An 18,399-nucleotide genomic window follows, 5' to 3' on the forward strand; every position below is an offset into this window, starting at 1 on the left:
TGTTGCCCTGGGTTGTGTAACTGATGGGTTTCTAGATGGGTGGTGATCTTGCTTCTTAGGACCCTTTCAAAGATTTTTATGATATGGGATGTTAGTGCTATCGGTCTGTAGTTCTTTGCTGTTGCTTTACTGCCCCCTTTGTGGAGTGGGGCTATGTCTGTTGTTTTTAGTAACTGTGGGACGACCCCCGTGTCCATGCTCCCTCTCCATAGGATGGAAAAGGCTCGTGATAGGGGCTTCTTGCAGTTCTTGATGAACACGGAGTTCCATGAGTCTGGCCCTGGGGCAGAGTGCATGGGCATGTCATTTATCGCCTGTTCGAAGTCATTTGGCGTCAGGATAACATCGGATAGGCTTGTGTTAACCAAATTTTGTGGCTCTCTCATAAAAAATTCATTTTGATCTTCGACTCTCAGTCTGGTTAGCGGCTTGCTAAAAACTGAGTCATATTGGGACTTGAGTAGCTCACTCATTTCCTTGCTGTCATCTGTGTAGGACCCATCTTGTTTAAGTAGGGGCCCAATACTGGACGTTGTTCTCGACTTTGATTTGGCATAGGAGAAGAAATACTTTGGGTTTCTTTCGATTTCATTTATGGCTTTTAGTTCTTCCCGCGATTCCTGACTCCTATAAGATTCCTTTAGCTTAAGTTCGATGCTTGCTATTTCTCTGACCAGTGTCTCCCTACGCATTTCAGATATATTGACCTCTTTTAGCCGCTCTGTTATTCTTTTCCGTCGCCTGTAAAGGGAGCGCCTGTCTCTTTCTATTTTACATCTACTCCTCCTTTTTCTTAGAGGAATAAGCCTTGTGCATACATCGAGTGCCACCAAGTTAATCTGTTCTAGGCATAAGTTGGGGTCTGTGTTGCTTAGTATATCTTCCCAGCTTATATCGGTTAGGACTTGGTTTACTTGGTCCCACTTTATGTTTTTGTTATTGAAGTTGAATTTGGTGAATGCTCCCTCGTGACTAGTCTCATTATGTCGGTCTGGGGCTCCACGCATACATGTCTGAACCTCAATTATGTTGTGATCTGAGTATATTGTTTTTGATATGGTGACATTTCTTATCAGATCATCATTGTTAGTGAAGATGAGGTCTAGTGTATTCTCCAGTCTAGTAGGCTCTATTATTTGCTGGTTTAAATTGAATTTTGTGCAGAGATTTAAAAGCTCGTGTGAGTGTGAGTTTTCATCAGAGCTGCCTCCTGGTGTTATTACTGCAACAATATTATTTGCTATATTCCTCCATTTTAGGTGCCTTAAGTTGAAATCCCCCAGGAGCAAGATGTTGGGTGCAGGAGCTGGAAGATTTTCCAGACAGTGGTCAATTTTTAACAGCTGTTCCTGGAATTGCTGGGATGTTGCATCCGGAGGCTTGTAGACTACCACAATGACTAGGTTTTGGTTCTCGACCTTTACTGCTAAAACTTCCACTACATCATTTGAGGCATTTAGCAGTTCTGTGCAAACAAGTGACTCTGCAATGTACAGGCCAACCCCCCCCCTTTTGCCTGTTCACTCTGTCACATCTGTATAGGTTGTAACCTGGGATCCATATTTCGTTGTCCAAGTGATCATTTATGTGGGTCTCAGTGAAAGCCGCGAACATTGCCTTTGCCTCTGCAAGCAGTCCACGGATGAAAGGTATTTTGTTGTTTGTTGCTGGCTTTAGACCCTGTATATTTGCAAAGAAGAATGTTATCGGACTGGTGGTATTGTTGGTACTGGGGGGGGATTTTTTTTCCGGCATTAGTATCCGTATCTGTTGGTTTGGAGTGGAGGCCATCGACTGTGGTTCCACTCCAGGAATGACTGGATTTGGTGTACGATTTCTGCCATTTCCTGCCAGTTTTTTTTCCTTCCTGGCACTAAAAAACCTCTCCCTCTTGAGTGGCTGTGGCTACCCAGGTTTTCCCATGGCCTGGATGTTTTGTATCTTTTTGTACCCTTTAGATGGTGTGCCTGGCAATTTAAGTTATAGCACAGTCTTTCCTGTACTGAAGAGGTACACATTTCAGGGTGAAAAAGCTTACAGGAAGGGAGTTTGCATTTTCCTGTTGTCATATGGGCATGGCATTTTCTAGGGTGGTCATAGCTGCACGTCCCGTCTGTTTTTCCAAATTTCCCATGTCTGCAGATACCAAGTGCATAGTATGTGCACAGGCTTGGTTTCCGTTTGCCTTGGGTTTCTGTGACTGTATTCCCTGTTGGTGCATGTTTCCCTGTCTTATTCCTGTCCTCCCTAGCACCAACAATGGAGCTCCCACCAGTTGTTTTTGGTAATATATCCTCACTATTGCTAGTGGAGTCCTCTTGTTTGCTATTTCCTGTGGTATTTCTAGTTTGCAATATTGGTTTTATCTTATCTTTGACTACACTTGTTTCCCCACTACTGCTCCTGTCCCCTATGAGGTCATTTATATGTATTCCTTCCTGCGTATAATTCCCGACTACCTGGACAAAATCTCCAGCTTCACCATTATTGTCTCCCAGGACAGCACCACCAGCTTCACCATTACTGTCTCCCAGGACAGCACCTCCAGCTTCACCATTACTGTCTCCCAGGACAGCACTATCAGCCCCACATTTACTGACTACCAGGACATCACCTCCAGCCTTACAGTTTCTGACTACATGGCCAGTATCAAGGGCAGTACCATTCAGCCCAGACTTTTTATGTTCCCATCTGTTGTAGAAAGCTTCCAGGTTGTCTATGAAAGCAGCTTTGATGTTATCCCCTTTTAATACCCTTGTGATTTTAGTCCACAGATTTTCCTCATTTGGGCATACCCAAAAACACTTCCCTGTTTTAATACTGCTTGTAGCTAGTTCTTGGATATCTGCACAAGGGGCGTGACACCAATTTCCACAAAAATGACAATTTATCCATGTGGAAGCCCGTTTGTTTGATTGACTGCAGACTATACAGAGCTTCATAATGATTTGAATGGTTGATTAGTAGAAACCTTTTGAATACTCTATTAATAACCTCCTTAAATGTATTTCTATTTCTAACTGTACTTGTATATTGGACAGCTTACCGTGTACGTTCCTGATTTATATTTATTGTTTGTGTTTGATAAGGGCGCTAAGTTTCAAGAATCACTAGGTTTCAAGAATTACTAGGTTTCAAGAATCACTAGGTTTCAAGAATTACTAGGCTTCAAGAATTACTAGGTTTCAAGAATCACTAGGTTTCAAGAATCACTAGGTTTCAAGAATCACTAGGTTTCAAGAATCACTAGGTTTCAAGAATCACTAGGTTTCAAGAATTACTAGGTTTCAAGAATCACTAGGTTTCAAGAATCACTAGGTTTCAAGAATCACTAGGTTTCAAGAATCACTAGGTTTCAAGAATCACTAGGTTTCAAGAATCACTAGGTTTCAAGAATCACTAGGTTTCAAGAATCACTAGGTTTCAAGAATTACTAGGTTTCAAGAATCACTAGGTTTCAAGAATCACTAGGTTTCAAGAATCACTAGGGTTCAAGAATCACTAGGTTTCAAGAATTACTAGGTTTCAAGAATTACTAGGTTTCAAGAATCACTAGGTTTCAAAAATCACTACCTGGAGTTTACCTGGAGAGAGTTCCGGGGGTCAACGCCCCCGCGGCCCGGTCTGTGACCAGGCCTCCTGGTGGATCAGAGCCTGATCAACCAGGCTGTTGCTGCTGGCTGCACGCAAACCAACGTACGAGCCACAGCCCGGCTGGTCAGGAACCGACTTTAGGTGCTTGTCCAGTGCCAGCTTGAAGACTGCCAGGGGTCTGTTGGTAATCCCCCTTATGTATGCTGGGAGGCAGTTGAACAGTCTCGGGCCCCTGACACTTATTGTATGGTCTCTTAACGTGCTAGTGACACCTCTGCTTTTCATTGGGGGGATGTTGCATCGTCTGCCAAGTCTTTTGCTTTCGTAGTGAGTGATTTTCGTGTGCAAGTTCGGTACTAGTCCCTCTAGGATTTTCCAGGTGTATATAATCATGTATCTCTCCCGCCTGCGTTCCAGGGAATACAGGTTTAGGAACCTCAAGCGCTCCCAGTAATTGAGGTGTTTTATCTCCGTTATGCGCGCAGTGAAGGTTCTCTGTACATTTTCTAGGTCAGCAATTTCACCTGCCTTGAAAGGTGCTGTTAGTGTGCAGCAATATTCCAGCCTAGATAGAACAAGTGACCTGAAGAGTGTCATCATGGGCTTGGCCTCCCTAGTTTTGAAGGTTCTCATTATCCATCCTGTCATTTTTCTAGCAGATGCGATTGATACAGTGTTATGGTCCTTGAAGGTGAGATCCTCCGACATGATCACTCCCAGGTCTTTGACGTTGGTGTTTCGCTCTATTTTGTGGCCAGAATTTGTTTTGTACTCTGATGAAGATTTAATTTCCTCGTGTTTACCATATCTGAGTAATTGTAATTTCTCATCGTTGAACTTCATATTGTTTTCTGCAGCCCACTGAAAGATTCGGTTGATGTCCGCCTGGAGCCTTGCAGTGTCTGCAATGGAAGACACTGTCATGCAGATTCGGGTGTCATCTGCAAAGGAAGACACGGTGCTGTGGCTGACATCCTTGTCTATGTCGGATATGAGGATGAGGAACAAGATGGGAGCGAGTACTGTGCCTTGTGGAACAGAGCTTTTCACCGTAGCTGCCTCGGACTTTACTCTGTTGACGACTACTCTCTGTGTTCTGTTAGTGAGGAAATTATAGATCCATCGACCGACTTTTCCTGTTATTCCTTTAGCACGCATTTTGTGCGCTATTACGCCATGGTCACACTTGTCGAAGGCTTTTGCAAAGTCTGTATATATTACATCTGCATTCTTTTTATCTTCTAGTGCATTTAGGACCTTGTCGTAGTGATCCAATAGTTGAGACAGACAGGAGCGACCTGTTCTAAACCCATGTTGCCCTGGGTTGTGTAACTGATGGGTTTCTAGATGGGTGGTGATCTTGCTTCTTAGGACCCTTTCAAAGATTTTATGATATGGGATGTTAGTGCTATCGGTCTGTAGTTCTTTGCTGTTGCTTTACTGCCCCCTTTGTGGAGTGGGGCTATGTCTGTTGTTTTTAGTAACTGTGGGACGACCCCCGTGTCCATGCTCCCTCTCCATAGGATGGAAAAGGCTCGTGATAGGGGCTTCTTGCAGTTCTTGATGAACACGGAGTTCCATGAGTCTGGCCCTGGGGCAGAGTGCATGGGCATGTCATTTATCGCCTGTTCGAAGTCATTTGGCGTCAGGATAACATCGGATAGGCTTGTGTTAACCAAATTTTGTGGCTCTCTCATAAAAAAATCATTTTGATCTTCGACTCTCAGTCTGGTTAGCGGCTTGCTAAAAACTGAGTCATATTGGGACTTGAGTAGCTCACTCATTTCCTTGCTGTCATCTGTGTAGGACCCATCTTGTTTAAGTAGGGGCCCAATACTGGACGTTGTTCTCGACTTTGATTTGGCATAGGAGAAGAAATACTTTGGGTTTCTTTCGATTTCATTTATGGCTTTTAGTTCTTCCCGCGATTCCTGACTCCTATAAGATTCCTTTAGCTTAAGTTCGATGCTTGCTATTTCTCTGACCAGTGTCTCCCTACGCATTTCAGATATATTGACCTCTTTTAGCCGCTCTGTTATTCTTTTCCGTCGCCTGTAAAGGGAGCGCCTGTCTCTTTCTATTTTACATCTACTCCTCCTTTTTCTTAGAGGAATAAGCCTTGTGCATACATCGAGTGCCACCAAGTTAATCTGTTCTAGGCATAAGTTGGGGTCTGTGTTGCTTAGTATATCTTCCCAGCTTATATCGGTTAGGACTTGGTTTACTTGGTCCCACTTTATGTTTTTGTTATTGAAGTTGAATTTGGTGAATGCTCCCTCGTGACTAGTCTCATTATGTCGGTCTGGGGCTCCACGCATACATGTCTGAACCTCAATTATGTTGTGATCTGAGTATATTGTTTTTGATATGGTGACATTTCTTATCAGATCATCATTGTTAGTGAAGATGAGGTCTAGTGTATTCTCCAGTCTAGTAGGCTCTATTATTTGCTGGTTTAAATTGAATTTTGTGCAGAGATTTAAAAGCTCGTGTGAGTGTGAGTTTTCATCAGAGCTGCCTCCTGGTGTTATTACTGCAACAATATTATTTGCTATATTCCTCCATTTTAGGTGCCTTAAGTTGAAATCCCCCAGGAGCAAGATGTTGGGTGCAGGAGCTGGAAGATTTTCCAGACAGTGGTCAATTTTTAACAGCTGTTCCTGGAATTGCTGGGATGTTGCATCCGGAGGCTTGTAGACTACCACAATGACTAGGTTTTGGTTCTCGACCTTTACTGCTAAAACTTCCACTACATCATTTGAGGCATTTAGCAGTTCTGTGCAAACAAGTAACTCTGCAATGTACAGGCCAACCCCCCCCCCTTTTGCCTGTTCACTCTGTCACATCTGTATAGGTTGTAACCTGGGATCCATATTTCGTTGTCCAAGTGATCATTTATGTGGGTCTCAGTGAAAGCCGCGAACATTGCCTTTGCCTCTGCAAGCAGTCCACGGATGAAAGGTATTTTGTTGTTTGTTGCTGGCTTTAGACCCTGTATATTTGCAAAGAAGAATGTCATCGGACTGGTGGTATTGTTGGTACTGGGGGAGGATTTTTTTTCCGGCATTAGTATCCGTATCTGTTGGTTTGGAGTGGAGGCCATCGACTGTGGTTCCACTCCAGGAATGACTGGATTTGGTGTACGATTTCTGCCGTTTCCTGCCAGTTTTTTTCCTTCCTGGCACTAAAAAACCTCTCCCTCTTGAGTGGCTGTGGCTACCCAGGTTTTCCCATGGCCTGGATGTTTTGTATCTTTTTGTACCCTTTAGATGGTGTGCCTGGCAATTTAAGTTATAGCACAGTCTTTCCTGTACTGAAGAGGTACACGTTTCAGGGTGATAAAGCTTACAGGAAGGGAGTTTGCATTTTCCTGTTGTCATATGGGCATGGCATTTTCTAGGGTGGTCATAGCTGCACGTCCCGTCTGTTTTTCCAAATTTCCCATGTCTGCAGATACCAAGTGCATAGTATGTGCACAGGCTTGGTTTCCGTTTGCCTTGGGTTTCTGTGACTGTATTCCCTGTTGGTGCATGTTTCCCTGTCTTATTCCTGTCCTCCCTAGCACCAACAATGGAGCTCCCACCAGTTGTTTTTGGTAATATATCCTCACTATTGCTAGTGGAGTCCTCTTGTTTGCTATTTCCTGTGGTATTTCTAGTTTGCAATATTGGTTTTATCTTATCTTTGACTACACTTGTTTCCCCACTACTGCTCCTGTCCCCTATGAGGTCATTTATATGTATTCCTTCCTGCGTATAATTCCCGACTACCTGGACAAAATCTCCAGCTTCACCATTATTGTCTCCCAGGACAGCACCACCAGCTTCACCATTACTGTCTCCCAGGACAGCACCTCCAGCTTCACCATTACTGTCTCCCAGGACAGCACCTCCAGCTTCACCATTACTGTCTCCCAGGACAGCACCTCCAGCTTCACCATTACTGTCTCCCAGGACAGCACCTCCAGCTTCACCATTACTGTCTCCCAGGACAGCACTATCAGCCCCACATTTACTGACTACCAGGACATCACCTCCAGCCTTACAGTTTCTGACTACATGGCCAGTATCAAGGGCAGTACCATTCAGCCCAGACTTTTTATGTTCCCATCTGTTGTAGAAAGCTTCCAGGTTGTCTATGAAAGCAGCTTTGATGTTATCCCCTTTTAATACCCTTGTGATTTTAGTCCACAGATTTTCCTCATTTGGGCATACCCAAAAACACTTCCCTGTTTTAATACTGCTTGTAGCTAGTTCTTGGATATCTGCACAAGGGGCGTGACACCAATTTCCACAAAAATGACAATTTATCCATGTGGAAGCCCGTTTGTTTGATTGACTGCAGACTATACAGAGCTTCATAATGATTTGAATGGTTGATTAGTAGAAACCTTTTGAATACTCTATTAATAACCTCCTTAAATGTATTTCTATTTCTAACTGTACTTGTATATTGGACAGCTTACCGTGTACGTTCCTGATTTATATTTATTGTTTGTGTTTGATAAGGGCGCTAAGTTTCAAGAATCACTAGGTTTCAAGAATTACTAGGTTTCAAGAATCACTAGGTTTCAAGAATCACTAGGTTTCAAGAATCACTAGGTTTTAAGAATCACTAGGTTTCAAGAATCACTAGGTTTCAAGAATCACTAGGTTTCAAGAATCACTAGGTTTTAAGAATCACTAGGTTTCAAGAATCACTAGGTTTCAAGAATCACTAGGTTTCAAGAATCACTAGGTTTTAAGAATCACTAGGTTTCAAGAATCACTAGGTTTCAAGAATCACTAGGTTTTAAGAAGCATCATCCCAGCATAAGGCTGGGATCATGCAGTACGGGGATACCTTTCTCAGATCGTGCAGCGACCGATCATCAAGGCTGATATCGTGCAGTACGGGGATATCTTTCTCAGTTCGTGCAGCGGCCGAGCATCAAGGCTGGTATCATGCAGTACGGGGATATCTTTCTCAGTTCGTGCAGCGACCGAGCATCAAGGCTGGGATCATGCAGTACGGGGATACCTTTCTCAGATCGTGCAGCGACCGAGCATCAAGACTGGGATCATGCAGTACGGGGATACCTTTCTCAGATCGTGCAGCGACTGAAACTCTTCAAGTTATTACTCACTTACCTTAAGCATGCGATCAAGTTCTTGTCTGAGGAAGATGTTCATAGGCAAGATGGCACCCATCCTCTGCAAGGCCTCTCGTATCTGGGAAAGAGTATACACACTAGTGTAATATCAGTCAGCTCGGAGGAACGGGAGCTGCTCTGAGCTGACTGATAATACACTAGGAAGAGGAGGAAAGGGAGAAGGAGGAAAAGGGGGAGGAGGAGGAAGAGGAAAGGGAGGATGAGGAGGAAGAGGAACAAAAGGAAGAAGAACATGAGGAAGAAGAGGGGGAAGAAGAGGAGGAAGAGGAGGAGGATGAGGAGGAAGAGGAGGAAGAAGAGGAAGAGGAAGAAGAGGGGGAAGAAGAGGAGGAAGAGGAAGAGGTGGTAGTTTTGGAAAAAGAGGAGGAGGAAACTAACATGAGGAAGAGTTATCTTGAGAAGCAGGACAATGATTAAGAAAGTTAAATAGTAAACCTAGAATCAACAATAGGAGAAATCCAATGCAGGTTGAAGAAGTTAAGAAGTGAAGGAAGATGGAAAGAAAGGCAACAAAAAAACGAACAAAAAAGGATCAAAGAAGAAATAGGAAAAATGAAGAAAGTAAGGAAACAAGAGTTCATATCTGGGAAAGAGATTCTGTAATATATCAGTGCTGATTAAACCGTTACATATTATTATTAATATTGAAGAGAAAGATTTCCTTCTTTGCCATTTAGTAATTATTACAGAAGAAATCAAAGACCAAATATAAATCTGCCTCCATCAAATTTCCATTTCACTCTTACACGTCATGTTTACAGCTAGTTCGGCACAGTTAGGCAGTGAATCAATTTTCCACGACTCTGCCCTGAATGAGCCACACTGTGATTTGATAAAATCCACTGTGTGGGCGAAGCATATTCATGAGAGGATGCATTCCACTGTATTTGCATCTATTTTTCTCATCTAGTCCGTATTTTATAAAACTTTTCTCCATGACCCACACAGTTTTAGTATTTTTTATTTATATATATAAAAAAAAACTGACATAGATCAATATCTTGCCATCATACTTCCCTTTGGTCTCCTAACTTGCCCAGGTGCAACATTAAGACTGTGTGGATCTTACCTCATATTGTATGTAGTCTGGTGGCAGCTTGTTGAGCATATCGTAAGCCAGACGGGAGACCACAGCCTCCCTCGTCTCTCCGCCTCTCTGTCCACTTTCTTTAGGTTGCATGCTCAAGATGGTGTCCAGAATGCTCTTGGCTGTGTTAATTTGATACCTGCATGAAATATGTCAATCGTAATCTTTATTTGTTTACGAGACATTAAATACTGAAGACAAGGCATCATGAGTTTAGCTACGAATAAGTAATTACTAAAAGGATTATACCTGGAACATATATACCTGTGGCCGGTTTCGAGAGGTTCCAACTTTGGAAGCCCATCCTAGGAGTCAAGCTTTGCTGCCTGGCTTCTGGAATGGGCTTCGAGAGTTTCTGATCAACCAGGGTGTTGCTGTTGGTGGCCTGCTGGCCCACATATCTATCATAGAAGTGGTAATGATCCAATTTCCTCTTGAAAACTTCTACACTTGTTTCGGTAATATTTGTGATATCAGCTGGTAGCAAGTTGAATAGTCGAGGACCACGGCTGTTGACATACTGTTCTGTTACTGTGTTAATGTCTTCCCTGATTTTCACTACAATATCTCTCACTCCATTAGGTTGCTATAGTGGTGAGTAGGTTTGAGATTAGGTCCTCAGGTATCTTCCATGTATATATTGTCAGTTATCACTTGCTTCGTTGCATCCGAGAGCACATACCCAGCAGGTTCAAGGCTGTGTGTGGGCAGTAAACGCACTCACTATATTTCCAGCACTCTTGTGCCTTGAACGTAGCCATCAACATCAGACAGTACTTTAAGTGAGAAAACACAAATAATTTGAGTAGTGTCACCACTGGCATTGTTTCTCTTGTTCTGATTTTTTTTTCCTGACTTTCGCAAGTTACCTCATTGTTTTAACAAACTGACTGGTCATCTGGCACACTGTTATTTGTTTACCACTAAGCTTTTTGATAAATTAAACACATGTGCAACACTTGGGCATCTTTAACGGGGAAACGTTTCGCCACACAGCGCCTTCATCAGTATGGACTGATAAAGCCACTGTGTGGCGAAACGTTTCCGATACCCAAGTGTTGCACATGTGTTTAATTTATCAACTTGTCGGTTTTCTGAACGATTTATCTATATACTAAGCTTTGTGTTCTATTTTAAATGTTAATATTTATTTTCCAACTATTCTGTTATAAATACTGACATTATTTTATGAACCTTAGCAAAGTCTGTGTAAACTACATCTGTGTTGAGATTCTTCCAAAGCCTCCTTAGTTATATGAATTTGAAATGGCCAATATCGATAATATCTAATACAAACACAAATTTCTGTTACTAGTGGTGAAGCCTTTATTTGATAAGAATAATGAATAATGGTCTGAAAAATATACTATAAATAGCTGGTTTAGAAAGACACGTAAGCAAACACTATGACATATTATAAATAGCTAAATCTGAATTTTGAATTATGAATTATGAATTAAAATTACCTGAATGAATCTCATTAGATACATACCAGTAATTTTTTAACAGTAACAAAGATAATTGTTCTTTATCAAGGTTACAGAGACATGTAGGAATTTTAGGACATCCTAGGTCGCAAAAAAATGTCCTCCTTCAATACCTACTCCACTCTTATCTCCAAAAGTCACTCTGGACCTATATTAATTTCAAATGAAATATACATCACCAGGAATTCTGGTACAACATTAATATAAATACGTGGACTGTATGTTAAATTTAATAAATGGCTACACATACATCGAAGGAGAATTTATAATAATAACACTCATCTTGGTGTGTCATACACAAACCCCTGTCTAAAATATGAAGAAAATTCTGGCCAGAATTTCAACATAAATAGACATCACTCAATTGGAGTAATTTTATCCTGTTCCCATCTAATTACAGAGTCCTGTCCAGTCGCCTAATGCTCACGTTATGCAGGACTGCAAATCCAACAATTTCGGCTCTTATTTGAGAGGTTTTAAACACAATTTAACCTCTAGAGCGACGAAAATTCTTCTGATTCTTCCTTACGTTTCTCTTGCCCAGTTCAAAAAACAATGGCGACCCCCCTTCCCCAGCGATGCTCGCCACACTCGCTGGTTCTTTATTTATTTACAAATTAATTTTTATTACCTACAATATATTCCATCAATTTACATACAAAATACACTATTTTCGGAAAATATACAGTATTTTCCACAGATATTAAATAATATGCAATGTATACTGAATGATGAGAGGAACAATATATTTTGAGATGGACATTTTAACACATAATTGCATTGTCTCTATGTAATTCACAATTTTCAAGTATACCAGTAAAACAAGTTTCTTTACGTAGAAAAGCTCAAGTAATGTATTTCACTTGCATCTAGTGTCTCTAAACAATTGTTCTCCCAACATCCCCAAGATGGCAGCAACACTCACGTGATGTCAGCGTTGGGGTGAAGACCAAACACCTCTGGTGAGTCTGTTGCCGGTAGTAGGTTGACAAACTCAAGATACTCAGCTTGGCTCTTGCACATTGGTAACCCGTAGCCTCTGTAGAACCTGCGGATCATATAATGTACAGAAATATAAAAAGGACAGTAACTGAAGGTAGGCTAATATCATAAGTGGATTCTGTTTAGTATCAAAAGAGAGAAATAGGTTAATTAATATAAACGAAAGAGAAAGTACAGTAGTCTAAGTTCATTTTTTTTTTACCACAACGATTGTTGTTTTCCACAGACTGGTAAATGCATTCACCAGCATCTCTTCAAAAGCTGTCTTACCAAAATTGCGAAAAATCGAAATTCAAATAACCTTTTGAATAGAAATGTCCCTATCCATCCTTCAGTGTACAAAGAATATGCTTCTCAAGTCACGAATTTAAATCCGTCTAACAGATTCCCCTAAAACCCTACCAAATCCCAATACTTCCTAGTTTCCACTAACTCCAATATTTTACACTCCTACTTGATGCTTAAACCTCCCCCTACTCTGAAACCTCCTTGACACCCTTTATTATAATCCTTCCAGAGATGTTCCTTGCATCTCATTCAATCCATTCTAGATTTATACACAAAAGTGTATAAATCTTATCTCTCTCCCTTTTTTCTAAATGACCAAACCATCTCAACAACCCTTCTCAGCACATATTTCTTAATGCCTCCGACCTCTTCCTTGCTGTAACACTCAAAGAAATTCCTCTCACTAACACAACAGTGTTGGCACAACATTCAAAGGATGCAAAGCAGGCAAAGTTCTCGCTTTACACGCTGAGGGTCAGGCTTCGATTCCTGTCAAGGGTGAAAATACTTTGGAGAAACTTGCCGACTAACAATGCTCTTTTCTGTCACGTCAGAAATCACAGCCATCCTATTGACTGGACTTCTGCTAAAACTGTCAGAAATCACAGCCATCCTATTGACTGGACTTCTGCTAAAACTGTCTTCCCTACTTCCAACTTTAACAGTCGCCGTCTGGTTGAATCCTCCCTAATACACAACTTTCCTTGTATGAATCTTAGTCCTGGCTTCGTCTCTGTAGATGTCTTCCTCTCCCACTACATTGTAAAATGCTCCAAACTTCAGAACACCCGTGACTTAACCTGATTCCTCCTTTTTTCTTCTTCTTCTCCCTCTTCCCCTTTCCTTTTTCCTTTTTTCTCTTCTGGGTTGTCTTTCTTTCTTCTGTCTTGTGTTTCTGTTCCTTCATTGTTTATTTAATTTTTCCCCTCCCCCCACCTCTGTGCACGTGCTCTCCCTCTGTGGGCACCTAGCTCCCTTGCAGTGCTCCCCTTTCTTTGTATTTGACTGGCTTCTCCTTACTTCCCCATTACCACTTCCTTCCATCTCCGCCACTACTACTGCTACCACTTCTACTACTACTACCACCCCTACTACTACTACTACTACCACTACCTCTTCCTGCCTATATATACCCGTTCTGTTCTACTTCTCGTTAGTGTGACTTTGTAAATGGTTCAAGTCGGACCGAAACGTCGTCATAAGCTCCTCTCTTCTATGTACGGGTTATTTGTGTATCGTTCCAGTCACGGTATTGTGTCTTTTTTTTGTTATTTAAGGGTGAAAACAATGGGCGTGTTTCCTTACACCTGCTGTCCATGTTCACTTACCAGTAAAATAGGTACCTTTGTGTTATTCGACTGGTGTGGGTCGAATCCTGGGACAAAACTGACCTAATTTGTCCGAAATGCTTTGCATAACAAGGGGCTTTTTAGATAGTAGTATGTCATTGATGTCAATTAGGCCTGTATACCTTGTACATGCACTTGTATACCTTGTACATGCACTTGTATACCTTGTACATGTACTTGTAGAAATAAAAAATATTATAAGAAAGGGAAATGTACTCAACTGTATTTCTTCATATATGTACTCATCTGTGGTATAAACCTTGGTTTAGAAAAACACGTATGCAAACACTAGGAAAACGTTTCGATCCTGGGACCCTGAATTGATCAAGGTCCCAGGACCGAAACGTTTTCTGTTAAATATATCCTAGTGTGTGCATACGTGTTTTTCTAAACGTACTCATCTGTGTATTATGGGGAAATCATGCTGCAGTTCCTGAACCTTGCTTCGTAAGTGACATTAGTCATATGTATTGACATCTAAATAACATTAATGAGCTTATTCTGGCTTCATATTGCTCCAGTGTATGCCATAAGTTGAAGACTAAGACACATATGCAACAGTTGGGTATATTTACTGATGAAACATTTCACCTACACAGTAGGCTTCTTTAGTCAAATACAAAGGTAGCAGTAGAAATGAAATAAAGATAATGGTTGATGGACTGATTACATTATCTTTAGTTCATTTGTAGTGCTTGTTTGGATTGGACTGAAGAAGCCTACTGTGTAGGCTAAACGTTTTGTCAGTAAAGATACCCAGTTGTAGCACATATGTTTTAATCTTCACGTTGTCAGGATTTTATGCCATTTTCAATAATACTGTGAGACACTGCAGCATCTTGATGCAGACGACATCTTCCAGTCCTCATCGCGTATCTACTAGTTATGAGTGGGAAGGGTTGGATTCCAGATGGATCTGTCTTCTTATTTGTACTAGTGGATCCCATCCCTTACAACGTCTTCCAGATTTTCCACCTCATCTTCGACAGTATTTAAGACTGCATTCTCATGCTTCAGCCTCATATCGTTCCAGACCATGGAACTCTTCTCGAGACTGAGGGACTGATCACCTGAAATATTTATTCTCCAAGGTTGATGGACTGATTACGTCTTTATTTCATTACTACTGCTCCCTCTATATTTGACTGATGAAGCTTACTGTGTAGCCGAAACGTTTCATTAATAATGATACCCAACTGTTGTACATGTGTCTTAAACTTCAACTTAATATAATATAATAATATAATACCTTTATTTACTACAAGTACATGTACAAGGTATACAGACCATAGCTGACATCAGTGACATCTAGAAAGCCGCTTGTTATGCAGAGCATTTCGGGAAAATTAGGTTAGTTTTGTCCCAGGATGCGACCCACACCAGCCCACTAACTCCCAGGTGCCCATTTTATTGAGGGGAGCATAGACAACCAGTGTAAAGAAACACGCACAATGTTTCTACCCTTGCCGGGAATCGAACCTGGATACGCGCCGTGTGAAGCGAGAGGTTTAGCCACCAGTGCCATAAGTTAACCATCCTCATAAAGAAAAAAGTTCTTTCTTACATTCCTCTGGCTTATTTTTTTCTATGAATATTCAATAGTTGTAGCACACTCCTGTGAAAGTTTTTTCTTCATGCCTTAGTCATTATCTCTGATCGTCTTGACTGTTGTAAACTTGTGTCTTCATATCTACAAAGTTGCAAGACTTTTGAACTCCGTAAATATAGTCCAAGTCCTTCATCCCATTAACAAGAATAGCAGTAAATGCTGAACTTAATTATCTCTGCGTGCATAAAGTACCCAAAGTCAATTGTAAAATGTCTCTCAATATGTCACATGCGAAAGTTATCATAAGTATGTGTTTATATCCTACCTAAAGTCAGAGGTAAGAAGTCTTTCATTGAGCCAGACGTGAAGGAAGGTCAACAGAAGCCTCTTGTCAAAGTCTTCCGTCACTCTCCCTCCGTATTGGATCTCACCCAGCATGTAGCAGATGGTCACCCATGACACGCCCTGTAGGTTGCTTTGTTAGTTGGACCTAAAGCCTAAGGGATACTCAATAGGTCATTAAGATTGCATGTTACCTGTTCATAATTAGTGAAGAAAACTTGAACTCCTAAAATAGGAGTAAATCTCTGTGTATGTACGTTTGCGTACACACACTGAGAGATATACTGTATACCTCTTGGTGTATATATCATATTCCTTGAAGAAGACAGATATTCTCAACATTCAACATTCTCAACCCCTGCCAATTTGGATTCAGGCCTAATAAAAATACTAATGATGCTATTATACACATGCTAGAACATATATACACTGCAATAGAGAAAAAAGAAGTCCCTCTGGGGATCTTCATTGACTTACGTAAAGCTTTTGATACAGTTGACCATGACTTGCTCCACGTAAAATTGTCACACTATGGTATAAGAGGGCACTCCCTCAACTACCTCAAGTCTTACCTCAGCAACAGAAGCCAATATGTGTACGCAAATGGGGCAAGCTCTTCCGCACAACCAATTACAGTTGGTGTCCCACAGGGAAGTGTCCTTGGCCCTCTTCTCTTTCTCCTATACATAAATGACCTACCAAATGCTTCGCAATTGCTCAGACCCACACTTTTTGCAGATGACACCACATACGTCTTCTCTCACCCGAGCCCAGTCACGCTAGCCAATACTGTAAACACCGAATTACAGAAAATATCTACCTGGATGAGGACTAACAAACTTACACTAAACATTGACAAAACCTACTTCATTCAGTTTGGTAGCAGAGCTACAGATGTACCTCTTAACATAACGATAAACGGATCACCTATCACAAAGCTAACAGAGGGAAAATTCTTAGGAATCCACCTCGATAATAGACTCAAATTTCATACACATATACAACAAATTTCTAAGAAAATTTCCAAGACTGTAGGCATACTATCGAAGATACGGTACTATGTTCCACAGTCAGCCCTCCTGGCCCTCTATCACTCTCTTATTTACCCCTATCTTACCTATGGAATTTGTGCATGGGGCTCAACAACAACTAACCATCTCAGACCACTAATTACCCAACAAAAGGCTGCAGTTAGAATGATAACAAATTCTCAATACAGGCAGCACACTCCACCAATATTCAAAACACTCAACCTACTCACCATACAAAACATCCATACTTATTATTGCACTTATTACATACATAGAACACTTAACTCTGATATTAACCCTCCCCTCAAACATCTTGCCAACCTCAACAGAACACATGACCATAATACAAGGCACAGATCACTCTTTGATGTTCCTCGTGTCCATCTCACGCTATGCAAAAACTCAATGCACATAAAAGGCCCTAAAATCTGGAATTCATTACCTGTAAATATAAAAGAAACACTACCTGTTTATAAATTCAAGTCTCTTCTCAAAGTTCACTTACTTACTCAAAACCAAATAAATACTGAATAACTGAACCATATAAATTGTATATCCTAAATGTTAATCACAATTATATCACACAAATGTTAAACCTAACTTTGTTATTTTTTTAAATACACTACCTAACAGAATACTCCATTCTACTGAATGAACAGCAATGCATGCAACCATAGGACCTGTCTTTGTAATACTCATTTGTATTTTATAGTTATCTGTTTACAATAATGTCTTATCACTGATTTCATCATTGCTTGACTTAAGAAATCGTAATGACACGATTGCAAATAAACCATACCCCCGGCCGGGATTGAACCCGCGGTCATAGAGTCTCAAAACTCCAGCCCGTCGCGCTAACCACTAGACCAGCTAGCCACAATAAGATTCATCCAACTAGGTATATTTCTACACCATAGGAAGGTTAGCACAGGCACCTCTGTGACCACAAATGCAAGTTTTTACAGACGAATCTCCAGCTAGCGTGGCCGTGACGAACTCTAGCTCAAGTCCCTTCACTGCCGTCAACATGACTTAAGAAATCGTAATGACACGATTGCAAATAAACCATACCCCCGGCCGGGATTGAACCCGCGGTCATAGAGTCTCAAAACTCCAGCCCGTCGCGCTAACCACTAGACCAGCTAGCCACAATAAGATTCATCCAACTAGGTATATTTCTACACCATAGGAAGGTTAGCACAGGCACCTCTGTGACCACAAATGCAAGTTTTTACAGACGAATCTCCACTAGCTGGTCTAGTGGTTAGCGCGACGGGCTGGAGTTTTGAGACTCTATGACCGCGGGTTCAATCCCGGCCGGGGGTATGGTTTATTTGCAATCGTGTCATTACGATTTCTTAAGTCATGTTGACGGCAGTGAAGGGACTTGAGCTAGAGTTCGTCACGGCCACGCTAGCTGGAGATTCGTCTGTAAAAACTTGCATTTGTGGTCACAGAGGTGCCTGTGCTAACCTTCCTATGGTGTAGAAATATACCTAGTTGGATGAATCTTATTGT

General features: G+C 41.3%; 1 protein-coding gene across 1 annotated transcript in view; it reads right to left on the bottom strand.

Annotated features, from left to right (window-relative positions):
* The window catches only part of Dhc1 (Dynein heavy chain 1), a 313,825-nt gene that overhangs the window by 17,718 nt on the left and 277,708 nt on the right, over positions 1–18,399 (bottom strand). Inside the window, exons 72-75 of the mRNA XM_070102646.1 lie at positions 15,834–15,973; positions 12,246–12,368; positions 9,816–9,972; positions 8,724–8,804 (exon numbers count right to left, since the gene is read on the bottom strand). Coding sequence (XP_069958747.1) covers positions 8,724–8,804; positions 9,816–9,972; positions 12,246–12,368; positions 15,834–15,973 — 501 coding nt within the window. The remainder of the gene's footprint in view (positions 1–8,723; positions 8,805–9,815; positions 9,973–12,245; positions 12,369–15,833; positions 15,974–18,399) is intronic.

This window comes from Cherax quadricarinatus, chromosome 82 (assembly GCF_038502225.1).
Source record: "Cherax quadricarinatus isolate ZL_2023a chromosome 82, ASM3850222v1, whole genome shotgun sequence".
Taxonomy (NCBI): domain Eukaryota; kingdom Metazoa; phylum Arthropoda; class Malacostraca; order Decapoda; family Parastacidae; genus Cherax; species Cherax quadricarinatus.